At 32.8% G+C, this 13,483-nt stretch overlaps 1 protein-coding gene across 1 annotated transcript; it reads right to left on the bottom strand.

Annotated features, from left to right (window-relative positions):
- Positions 1–10,142: 10,142 nt before the first annotated feature.
- Positions 10,143–12,587, bottom strand: LOC110923259. Its single transcript, XM_022167407.2, has 3 exons — positions 12,304–12,587; positions 10,509–10,670; positions 10,143–10,408 (listed from the first exon to the last, which is right to left on the bottom strand). The coding sequence occupies exons 1-3, from the start codon at positions 12,565–12,567 to the stop codon at positions 10,166–10,168; spliced, it is 669 nt and encodes a 222-aa protein (XP_022023099.1). The 5' UTR covers positions 12,568–12,587; the 3' UTR covers positions 10,143–10,165.
- Positions 12,588–13,483: the final 896 nt, after the last annotated feature.

The following is a 13,483-nucleotide window of genomic DNA, read 5'->3' as shown; positions in this document are numbered from 1 at the left end:
AAGTATCTTTCGGTCACAACTATGTTTCGAATAACTAATATCTTTCGGTCAATATCAGTTACGTTTACTCAAAGTTTCCAAGTTTATCCGTGATTATCAATTAACACAAATTCAAGTATTCGGTTACCTCAGAATCGATCAAACAGGGAGTTTCATATTAAACCTCATGAACCCTAATTTAACCACATGAACAATAATAACACTTAATCATATTATGTTCCGGTTCCATGAACAATAAAAATTCCGAATTGCATAATATCACAGCCGATCCACAAAACATTATCAATAAACATCATCACAACAGATCCGATTAACATACACATCCGATTAACATCCATATCCGATTAACATACATATCCGATTAACATCCATATCCGATTAACATACATATCCGGTTAACATACAAACAACATATTGCAAGACAATTGATAAATCATGAAATCATATACACTCAAAGCATCATCTATTAACATAGACAACATCCCACACTAACCGGAAAAATCTGGATTACGGAACGAGATCTTCGAACAGAGAATGGGTCTGCTATGCCGTCACACACACACAATGGAACTAGGGTTTTTGAAATAACTGTCGACTTACATGCATTCACGTATATAAAACGTATCACAGGAATGGGCCAAGCCCATTAGAAAGACTGGGCCGAAAGATGTCGAAGGATCCTATCTTTGCTCGAAGGATATGTTTCGTGATCCTTCGAACCGAAAGTTGATCCTTCGAATCGAAGGTTATCTTTCGTGATCCTTCGATCTGTAAGTCATGTTTCGTGATCCTTCGAAGGTTGGACCTATCCTTCGAAGGATCTTTGTGTTTCACACTAACAAGTTCACACATTTGACAAGTTTCACAAATACAACCAAACAATCAAACCATAACTAACTTCATGGCAATCAATACATAATCGTGCAATAAATACGAAATAGAAATTTTGGAAATTTGAGTTGTCACAAACATGCTCAAAAATATGTCGGATGTTGGTTCGTTTGGCCGTACGATCGGGATGTTCGGTTAATTATGACGGAATGCGCATAAGCGCGAAAAACGATCCAAATTGCGCGACGAATGGATTTTTGACAAGCCAAATATTAAAACATAATATTAGGATGCTTACATAAATTTTTGGATTTCCAGATGTATTCAGAACGTAAGTTATGCGCGAAAGTGCAAACTTATGCACTTTTTGACACTTTTAGTCCCTGAATGATCCAAAAGTTTATTTTAGCATACCAAACCCCTCAAAGCCTATTTCTAAGCTATGTAAAGGATATTTATGGTATGTTTAACTTATGGACATGTTTTGGAATGTTTGTTACAGTTCAAATTGGCATACTTTCACAGTTTGTCAAGTTTAGTCCCTGTAGGCGAATTAACTTGTTTTTGCCATACCAAAGCCTTCAAAACTTATTTCTAAGTTATGTAAAGGTTATTTAAGGTATGTTGAGTATATGTTGGTGTTCCGGAGTATTTGTCGCATTAAACTGAGTACGTTTACGCACCAGTTTGCGTGTAATTCTCCAGAAAGTGATGTAGAGTTTGAAATTGAACAAAAGTCAAAACATGAAAAATGTAAAACATAACCAAACAAACATTGGGATCAAATAACATTGTTTTATTGATAACTGAACTGTTCACAATGATTTCAAGCACAAATGTTACACTAATATAATTGAAAACAACAAGTGGCTGATAACAAGCATTTGGGGGGATATGGTTGAAGTTGATCTGAGCAATGAAGTTTTGAAATACCTCCAACATGTTGACAACTACAATGGTCCGAAAGGAGCTTTATTTATCGAGACTACTGTTTCGCCCATTGGTTAGAAATTAGTATGTTGTATTTTATTGAATGTTGTTTGCTGTTTTGAACTTTGTTTATTATACAGTTACCTCTGTTTGACACTTGTACTTTTTATATAATTAGTTGTGTTAAAATTATTAACCATGTTTGTTATTTAAATTAATTAAATGAATATTTAGGTTTGAGAGTGTAAAAGCTTGTAATATTGGCAAAGGTCTGTTTAAATGATGAAAGCTCTGTTATTGTGAACAGATGTTTGAAAATAAAACAGTGGTTAATACATCTGTTGACTTTGGTCAACAGATGGATGAAAACAGATGTTTGAAACCACTGTTGGGTTAAAGCAGAGTGTTGTGGAGAAAACTATGGTTGAAACCGCTGTTTCGTTAAAACGGTGGTTTAAAACCATTGTTGGGTTAAAATAGTGTTTTGTGGAGGTTGAAGGGGATTGAAACGACTGTTGGGTTAAAATATTGTTTTTTGGAGAAGGAACATGCTTGAATGCAAATGTTATTTCGTTTACAAAAGATTAATAAATTGTATATTTTTGTATTTTTTATACACTAAACTTTAAGTATTTAAGGTTGAAGTTGAAGTTGGGGGGATATGGTTGAAGTTGATCTGAGCAATGAAGTTTTTAAATACCTCCAACATGTTGACAACTACAATGATCCGAAAGGAGCTTCATTTATCGAGACTACTGTTTTGTCCATTGATTAGAAATTATTACGCTGTATTTTACTGAATGTTGTTTGCTGTTTTGAAGTTTGTTTATTATATAGTTACCTCTGTTTGACACTTTCATATTTTATATAACTAGTTTTGTTAAAATTATTAACCATGTTTGTTATTTAAATTAATTAAATGAATATTTAGGTTTGAGAGTTTAAAAACTTATAATATTGGCAAAGGTCTGTTTAAATGATGAAAGCTTTGTTGTTGTGAACAGATGTTTGAAAATAAAACAGTGGTTGATACATCTGTTGACTTTGGTCAACAGATGGATGAAAACAGATGTTTGAAACCACTGTTGGTTAAAGCAGAGTGTTGTGGAGAAAATTGTGGTTGAAACCGCTGTTGGGTTAAAACAGTGGTTTAAAACCACTGTTGGGTTAAAATAGTGTTTTGTGGAGGTTGAAGGAACATGATTGAATGCAAATGTTATTTCGTTTACAAAAGATTAATAAATTATATATTTTTGTATTTTTTATACTCTAAACTTTAAGTATTTACCGACTGACTTATCTATTTATAAGTCTATAAATATAACCATATTCATCATTTATATTTGTTATGCATGGTTTTCTAAAAAACCACTCGTGTTTGCACACGGGTCTTACCGCTAGTACTATATAATAAAAGAAATCAATGAACAGACACATGTCACTCATTGGAGCCATCTATTTTTTAGTTTTATCATCTCTATCTCATACTTAATTATAATTAATATTAATTGAAAGATAATTATAAAATAAAATTTAATATAAATTTAAACAATTCGTATAGGAGAGATAATATAGTCTTTTGAAATATTTATTAGATTTCAAAATTATTTATCTTGAAATTAAAAAAAGATATACACTACATATAAATTAATATAATGTAAAGAGTTAAATGTCATGTTAATCTCTGTGGTTTGGGTCATTTTGTCAGTTTAGTACAAAGGTTTTATAATACACAGGGTTTATAAAGTTATAACAAGATATAACTTTTTATTGATTGGTATATAAAATTACATGTGCTCAACCCATACAATACATGAGGTTCTTAAAAATGTAATTTTTTTCATTATTTAATATATAAAATAAATTTACTCAACCCATACAATACACGGGTTTCTTAAAGATATAACTTTTTTATTATTTAATATTTAAAATTACATTTATTCAACCCATTTAATAAACGAGATTTTTAAAGATATATTGTTTTATTATTTGGTATATAAAATTACATTTATTCAACTAGTGTAATAAACGAGGTTTCTAAAGATATGTTTTTTTATTATTTGGTATATAAAATTACATTTATTCAACACGTGTATTACACGGGGTTCTAACCTAGTTAATATAAATATAAGAGATTGACTCGCTTAAAACTTGAATTGACCTGAGTTTGCCAGAGCTCTAGCCAGAAAAATAAGCTCTTTAGTAAATGAGCTTCTTATTTATATAAGTTCTGTTAAATATATTAAACTAGTAGTCGTAAATTTGCGCGTTGAGGCGAGGATGTTAATGTGGCAAAAATCTCTAGTGCTTGAATTAGAATAAAATTTAAGTTTGAGACGAAGATAAAAAGAACATCACAACGGATGAGATAAGAATGATCATTTGCGACACTTTATATCAGTCTATGAACTTCATCTACATCGTTTATATTATCTATGAGAATTAAGTTTGTTTAGAACATAGTTTCTATTTTAACTATTTCAATACCAGGTCCAAATTTTCAATCCTTATGAATTTAAAAAGAGAAAAATAGGAGACCAATTCAACAATCTTCCTTTTAGATATTATATAACTTAAAATCCAAAAACTGTGTTACCATTTTAATTTAAGTGTATTTATTATTTTCTTGAAATATCCCCACCAAGTTGAAAACAAGCTCGTAATTGACTCTTTATAACTTGATTCATCTTGTTGCTCGAAGAATTAACTCTTAGAGTAAAGTACAGTTTTAGTCCATGAGGTTTACACCCGCTCTCAGGTTCAGTCCCTATTTAAAAAAAAATCAACACTCCAGTCTCTGACGTATTCAATTACTCACAATTAAAACCCTGGCACTAACAGACCGTTAGTGTTTCTGTGAAAAGACTAAAACCCCCAAAATTTTACTTACAATTTCAGTCCCTGCAGGTTGATTTCTTAATTTCCCTCATTTTCAAATGTTTTTCTTAATCTAGTAACAAACCACATGTTAGCAGGAAAATTAAACAATAATATAAATGTACTAACACAACAACAACAAGAGATCAACACATGTAACCAGAATTAGAATGCAGCTTATAAGTTGAACTGGGTTTAACTTTTTGGAGTTGGGTTGGGTTTGACTTTCACGTATGACCTTTTTATCTGGTCAAACAGTTCATGTTATCCCTACCAAGATGTATGCTCCATGTTCAAGTGATTGACAAATCCTACTATGCATAAAATAGTCTATCAGCCCTGTTCCAGAGTTTGGTAAATCCAGTTGTGCAAAACATAGTCTATCATGCTTGTTCAACTTATAAGTAAGTCCAATTGTACATACAATGAGAAAACAATCAATGTGCATTTCATGTTTAAAGGTTTATGTGCATTTAAAACTTAATGTGGAGCAGTTGTTTAACTTATAAGTAAGTCCAATTGTGCATTTCATGTTCAAAGCCTTATGTGCATTTCAAAACTTAATGTGCAACGGCTATTCAACTTATATGTAAGTTCAATTGTGCATTTCATTTTCAAAGCCTTATGTGCATTTCAAGATTTAATGTGCAACAACTATTCAACTTATATGTAAGTTGAATTGTGCATTTCATTTTCAAAGGCTTATGTGCATTCAATACTTAATGTGCAACAGCTATTCAGCTGAATATAATCTAATGAAGATGTTATTAACATCATCCTAATGCACAACATAACTGATTATGTGCATTGAAAACATAATATGCTATTGACATCATCCTAATGCACAACACTATTGACATGATCCTGATGCACAACATAGAAAACACAATTGATTCTAACCCAACTTTAGAATCCTATTTGACAACTAAACACAATTAATGTTATCAAAGTCATTATCATCCACTTTATTAGCCACACCCTGTTTAATAACTTCAAACATAGTAGAATAATCATCATTAACACTTTGATTTAACCATTAAAGACTACCATTAGCATCCACTTAATAAGTAAAACACAGTTTAGTAAGCATCAAGAACAGTTTAATTAGCATCCTAATGAACATTACAAAAGGGTTAATCCTGATCATAAACTTCAAAAACACAAAAATGATCAGGATCAGTAAAAAAATCAACCCTTTAAAATGTTATACTTATCCTAATAATTAGATATAATATGTACCGCAAACCAAGCACACCCCCGCCTTCATCCTCGCCGGCTGAAACAGAGCTTAATCCTGAACACCCTTCCAGTCCTCAACAGACCCGGTATTGGATCCGGATTGTGCGTCGGGTAACCTGCACGCGAATTCCAACTAGAATTCAATGAAAACCGACCCACATTTCAGATTATATACATGGCACAAAAAACGAAATCAACGAATTTAAGTAAAATTTACACAATGTCATACCAACAATGTGGATTGTCATAAAGATAATTGTGTATTGCCTCATGTTTTCAAAGATCGGAGTTGGTCGGAGTTGTCAGTGAGCTTGGCCGGAAAATCGTTGTTCACCAGAGGGTTTTGGAGGAGAGAGGGAGTGATTGTGTGCTTCTTTGGGAAGCTAGAGGGTTAAATGGTGTGAAAAGGCTCAGTTTTTGGTAAAATGACCAAACTGCCCTTCACGCCGTTAAGTTATCTGACGGTCAACTGATGGAAGTTAGTGCCAGGGTTTTAATTGTAAGCAATTGAATACGTTAAAGACTTGAGTGTTGATTTTTTTTAAATAAGGACTGAACCTGAAAACGGGTGTAAACCTCAGGGACTGAAATTGTACTTTAACTCTTATTTTAGTGAAAACCTACTAATACAAGAAGAAAAGGTTGGCACCACCTCACAGACATTCGAAGGTAGTGCTTTACCGATAGAAAATGAAAGAAAATGTTTTGTGTTATAAATGAGATTTTTATAATTTGTTTCAAAACATCTATTATATTCTTGAAGTGGTCGGGATTTCATGTTCGTTACTTTTGGTCACGTCAATTGGACTTTATTTCTATATAAAAATAAATATGTAAAACCTTTTATTTTGAAAATTAGGTATATATTCTTTAGTAATCATTACAAATCAACATGATTGATAAGAATGGTGGGTATAGGGTGTGGGTTGTGGTGTTGAAGGAGGTTTAACGCCGGCTACATCACCCCGGCTCGGCGTTGGGCTTGGCGTCGCTCGCTTGGCGTGGGTATTCTGCCTGCTGGGGGGTGACATGGCGGGTTGTGGTTGGCTGGTTCAAAGTAGTCGTTGGGGGTAGCCGTTGCTAAGTGAAAAAAATTCCACATGGCTGACCATGCCCAGCTAAGCGACTCCCCACCACACTCCTAGTTTTTAAGTATTAGCTTGTGGATCCCACCTTTGCCACGTGTCGAGCAATGCCCCCAAAAGCCCCTCCACACCCGATATTCTAAGTCTCTTAAATTCAATCTTTCTGAATAAATTTTACTGTAAATCAGTTATTTTTACTAATATTGTGTGTGAAGTCAAATAACTTTTTTATTGGTCAACTTGAAAATAGAAACACATACATTTATTAGAATCTGACTTTTTCTGATAAAAGAAAATGGTGTCATTCACAACAGTAATTGATAGATACAATCTTAAAACACAATTAAGGTAGGGGTGGAACAGCACAAAGTTAGGGTGTCTGGAGTGGTCGGTAAAGGGGCGTGGCAAAGTCGGTTTGCCAAGCGGCAACACCGTCGCCAACCCCTTTACCGATCGGTGTGGTAAATGGATCGGTGATTGCTTGCCGACGCGGGGAAGAAGAGAGAGAGTGAGGGAGCAGGAGGGAGAGAGGGAATGTATGAGAGAGAGGGTGTTGTGAGTGGAGTCCATGCCATCTTTCAACCAATCACATTTTTTTTCCTTTTTTAAAAAAAAAAGTTTACCACTTCACCAAGTGTTTAAACCATTGGCAACACTTTTCACCAAAGATTAAACACTTTTCACTGATTGACGTGGCACACTATAATTGGTTGATTTTTTAGGTGCTGTTTGTTTTTTCAGAGGTAAAATATCTGCAGTCTGCGGACCACATCTGCAGACATCTGAACCAGAAGAGGTGGACCAAACCTCTACAGTCTGCAAGAAGAAGACTGTTTGTTTTTTAACTTATGCAAACTACTCAAATAATAGGCATGAATAACAATAAAAAATCAGCAAACTAACACCAAAATTTAGCAAAGTAACATCAAAAATTTAGCAAAGTAACACCAAAATTCAGCAAATTAACATCAAAATTCTGCAAACTAACACCAAAATTCAGCAAATTAACATCAAAATTCTGCAAACTAACACCAAAATTAAGCAAACTAGCACCAAATTTTAGCTGAAAAAAAACATATAATCTGAAAAAATGCAAACAAATAACCTTGAAATTAAACCTAAACCACATATGATCAGAAAAAACATATAACTTATAACCTATAAAGAAACATAGAACTTATAATCTGAAACAAAAAATAACTTCAATTCTGAAAAAAAAAAAAAAAAAAAAAAAAAAACATACCTGAGGAGTTTGTCGACGGAGATGGCAGAGGTGGAGATGGGTGAACGAAGGCAGCAGTTGAGGGGAAAACGCGACGGCAGAGGTGGAGATGGGTGAACGACGGAGGTGGAGGGGGTAGCGGAGGTGCGGCGGAGGTGGAGGGGGTAGCGGAGGTGCGGCGGAGGTGGAGGGGGTAGCGGAGGTACAGCGGGGGTGGAGGGGGTAGCGGAGGTGGAGGTGGTAGCGGAGGTGTGGCGGAGGTGGAGGGGGTAGCGGAGGGGAGGCGGAGGTGTGGCGGAGGTGGAGGGGGAAGCGGAGGAGGTGAGATCTCTGTTGGAGAAGTGGAGATGGGGCTAGGGTTTCTGAGGTTTGAAGATGTGCAGGTTGAGAAGTGGAGCTTGAAGAGTTTTGAAGAGGCAAGGCCACATCTATGTGGGGAAGACCTTTAGAAGAGGTTTTTTAATGAAAGCTCTTCTAAAAAACAAATACGTTGCAAACTCAAACGTCTGCGCGTGGTCTGCGTGGTGCGGGCATAAGAGGTTGTGAAGTACTTCTAGCAAAAAACAAACACCACCTTAGTTTGCCACTCCAAAGTGTTTAACCACTCCTTACACCCTTAGCATGATCAAACACATACTATACGAGTAGCATCATCCTTGGATATTAAAGAAAACGGGTCCTATCAAGTTTAAAACCTAATTCAAATGGTCAAAATCCATATTTGCTAGTATGTTGTTTGCCTAATGTGTCGTGGTGAGTATGATATGTGATTATAAGTAGAGTGAACCGAAACAAATCCAAAGTGCTGAATATATCGCTTTTAAGTCGATTGCAATGAAGTTGATGTTTTGAAACAACGTTTCCGTCTATACATGTTTTAGGGTGAAGGGTATCTGCCAAAAGTTTTCCAAGATTTTGGTTGAGAAATTGGCCCCGAGCTCCCTGACTCACTGCTAACTAGTGACAGAACTTGAACTTTTAAAGGGGGGGGGGAGGTTTTAAAGGAAAAGAAATGGAGGGGGGGTCCCTGACCCTAACTAAGACCCTCTCCTGCCGCCAACGATTCAATTGTGAATATGTTTTCCCTAGACTTTTGATTTACACCCTGATTTAATCTACAACCAGTACACGATGCTAATAAAAATCTTAACATATTTTAATTCAAGATAGATGATATAAAAATTATCTTCCTAAAAAAGAATCATGTTTTAATCAAAATAAAATACAATTGTTCTACAATGGAATCTACATGTCAACTAAGATTGAGTTTGGTAAGATTTAGAAGTAGGTTTTGTTTTTGTTTCTACTATTTTATAGTGTAAAAATGTGAAGATATATTTTTTATAAAATACTAGAAAAAGAGCAAGAACATCTTAGGTTCATGGAGTGGGTACAGGATGATCCATACGGGGAAAAACAGACGCAGACACCGCATGATGGGGGCGGTGCTCCCACACCTTCTGCAACCGTCTTTTCTCCGCTCACTCACACACCTTTCTCTACCCTCGGCCTTAATCTCTTTCAGCATCACAAGCTCGAGTCCACGTAAAATGATGGCTTCCCCAATGATGCTTCTTGGCGGACATTTAGGCGTGTTCTTGTTTTTAAAAGATAGAAAACTTATAGACATTATTAAATGAAATTTTTAAATTGAAATGAAAAGTTAAGTTTATTTATTTATATAGACTAAATTATTAAGAAATAATAATGTTTTATAATTCTTATGTGGTTTAAAAAATAAAACACTATATCAAATTATAAAAGCTTAGACATGTGGGGATCCTCCACCGACTAATTATTTATCGGTACCTAGAGAAAGGGCATAATATGGAGCCAAAAACGAAATATACAACTCGTTCTTGAACGATCTTGACAAAACCAAAATTTACCAAAAATTCAATTAAATATTAAAATCAAACATAAGCATAAAATTTCTTTTATTATAATATTTTCCGAATAATAAATTTAATGAAAATATGTATCAACATAATGGGGCTCTTTGAGGAACACCTTTCCTCTTATGAACACTTTTTTTAGCCTTTAAACTCGAAGTTAACCAAGTGCTCCTTCGTATGTCTTCTTCAACCGAGTCAAGTGATGAAGAGAATGATGATTCATTTGCATCCATTCGTCGTTCAAAATCATAATTTTCTTTACAAAAAGAATATGACACCGTCTTGTAGTTATCTTCTATACTTATATCGGCCTCTACCACTATTGACACCTGAAAAACATAAGTATGTTAAAGATTTGACATGATAACATACAAATGAATAAATAACCACCCTAAACATGGATTTTTTAATTTGTTCGTTAAAATATACCTTGCAAGCAATAGAACAAAACCGATTTGGAACATCTTGAATATGCCTTCGACAAGCTTCACAATAAGTGCCATAGACTTTAGATTTAAATGGTTTTGAGTCTTTCTGTTGTTGAGGCCGAGGATTCAAGTGAACAGCTTTTTCGCCATTAATTTTGTAAGTCTATTAAAAAGACAAACATAATAAATTTACTTCAAATAAATTGCATTCACATTTTAAACTTCGATTTTGTGTTTAAGTTGCATCAATCAAATTATAATCATAAACTTTACATCTTCCTAATTAAACTTTAAATGCTAGAAAAACCAATCAATCAACAAACAAAATATTGATATTAATTAAATCGGCTTTCAATTTAAATTTTAATTTTTTGAAAGTGCATATAATAATTTTCCCATATCTATTTTGAATTCAAATAAAAAATAACCTAATCAGCCAATTATCAATCATCATTGGAAATATTATGAACCATAAATCCAATTATAATTATAAAATTTACATCTTCTTAATTCCAAATTCTTGGAACTTCTAACTATAAATGCTAAAACCAACCAATCAACATACAAAAACTATGTATTATGTGGATATTAATTAAATCAGTTTATGCATTATTCAAATCGGATTATTCAAATTTTAACCTTTTAAACTAAATTAAAAAAATTTCCAGATCTACTTCGGATTAAGAATGACGAGAATTCACCAAATTATGTGAAATTAAAATTTTAAAAAACATAACAATTGTCCCAATGGACAGAATACACCAAATTATGTAAAATAAAAATTTTAAAGCACATAACAATTATCCCAATGGACATTCGATACGTAGATCAAATTTGTTTCAAAAACCAAATTCAAAATTCAATTCAGATGATAATCTGATTTGAAAATTCAAAAACCGAATTCAAATTTGGTTAATTCGATCCGTTAAATCATATAAACTCATAATTTAATTAAAATAAACTGAAATACATATAATAAATAAAGAAATTCAATGGTAAATTAATAAAAATGAAAAAAAAAGACTATTCATATTCATGCACTTTAATATCCATAACAACAACAACAACAATAATAATAATAATAATAATAATAATAATAATTATTATTATTATTATTATTATTATTATTATTATTGTTGTTGTTGAATTCAAATTTGGTTAATTCGATCGGTTAAATAATATAAGCTAATAATTTAATTAAATAACTTACCATTGAATTTCTTGAATTTTATTATATGTATTTTAGTTTATTTTAATTTAATTAAATTATTAGCTTATATTATTTAACCGATCGAATTAACCAAATTTGAATTCGGCTGACGGTAGAATTGAGTAACAACAACAACAACAACAACAATAATAATAATAATAATAATAATAATAATAATAATTAATATAAGCTAATAATTTAATTAAATTAAAATAAACTAAAATACATATAATAAAATTCAAGAAATTCAATGGTAAGTTAATAAACTGAAAAAAGACTATTCATATTCATGCACTTTAATATCCATAACAATAACAATAATAATAATCATTATAACCACTAGCGTAGGTTAGAAGGGGCCGGGGGAGGGGTTCCGACCCCCCGAACTTTTCGCTAAGCAGTATAACATTTTCATATAGAAACTTTTGGTTATATACGTTTTCGACCCCAAATTCTATAAAAATTTTTGGATATATACATTTTCGACCCCCGTCAGAAATCTCAAGCTTCGCCACTTATTGTAACTCAATTGTATCATGAAAATAATATATAAAAAGTGATGAAGAAGATAGGAAGAAAGACTAACTTGAATATCTGAGCAATCAAGATGTTTCTGAATATCTTGTATACGAACAACATCATGGTAAACATACCGGAAAATCTGCAAACGACGGTGGTGGTGGTGGTGACACCGTGGTTTAAAACCAGAAACACAATGTCCACATAAACAAAGATTACAGTCCATGCAAAACACATTCTTTTCGCTCTTCGCCATGCTTCCATGATCGATACAGGCCCCGAAAAACTTGCTTTCAAGAAGATTTACTATCCATTTGCATTTTTGGATCATCTTTGAAGTAGGTGAGAAAAATTGAACTGAATTTGAAACAATTTGGAAGAAGAATAATGAAGGGTTTGATTGTAGGGAAAATATATATGTAGGGAAGAAGAAGGAGAGTGAGAGAGTGGAGACTTTCAGCTTTTAAAGGATGGGGTTTAATCATGGAAATGGGAAAAATAATAAATTATATTTGCAAAAATTAATTGTTTCTTTTATAATTTAATTCAGATTTTTAGTTTTTTAAGTAATAAATGGTTGTTTAGTTTGTAAATTTTACCCGGTCAATTTCTAAATATTATTTTCATCATTTCTCTTGTTAAATTAATTACGTTGATTACATGAGTTATAGTTGTTAAAAAGGTTAATATTTAATAAATAGGACTATAGATATAAATATAAAGAATGTCAATGTAAATTAAAAAACAATGATCGAAAACGTAGAGTTTGTTTTAACTTAGAAAATTATAAGAATCATATAAGTACATTTACATGTTGGTTTAACCATGATAAACATTGTGATTATCATCTAACCTTATAATTTGTGGTGTCAAGGGTTTTTGTAACAGTATTGGAAATCAAACCTCACCAATTGACTGAGGTGCATTCTCTATATATATGAAAAGATTTCAAAATTATCTCCTATGAATACGTACAGAAAATAAGGAAACATAATAAATATAATAACAACAATATATACACGGAGGGCTTCGAACTGAGCGCGCGGAAGACTTTTGGTGAAAATATCAGCCACCTGAAGATTGGTTGGAACAAATTTTGTATAAAGTTTCCCAGAAAGCACCAATTCTCTAATAAAATGATAGTCCAAGTCAATGTGTTTAGCTCGTTTGTGTGAAACCGGATTCTGGGTCATGAAAAGAGCACTCTTGTTGTCACAAAGAAGAGTAGGCCGGTCGAAAGGCAAGGC

Source organism: Helianthus annuus, chromosome 17 (genome assembly GCF_002127325.2).
Source record: "Helianthus annuus cultivar XRQ/B chromosome 17, HanXRQr2.0-SUNRISE, whole genome shotgun sequence".
Lineage (NCBI taxonomy): Eukaryota > Viridiplantae > Streptophyta > Magnoliopsida > Asterales > Asteraceae > Helianthus > Helianthus annuus.
The sequence above is the reverse complement of the archived record's forward strand: the minus strand, read 5'-3'. Positions and strand labels throughout refer to the sequence as shown.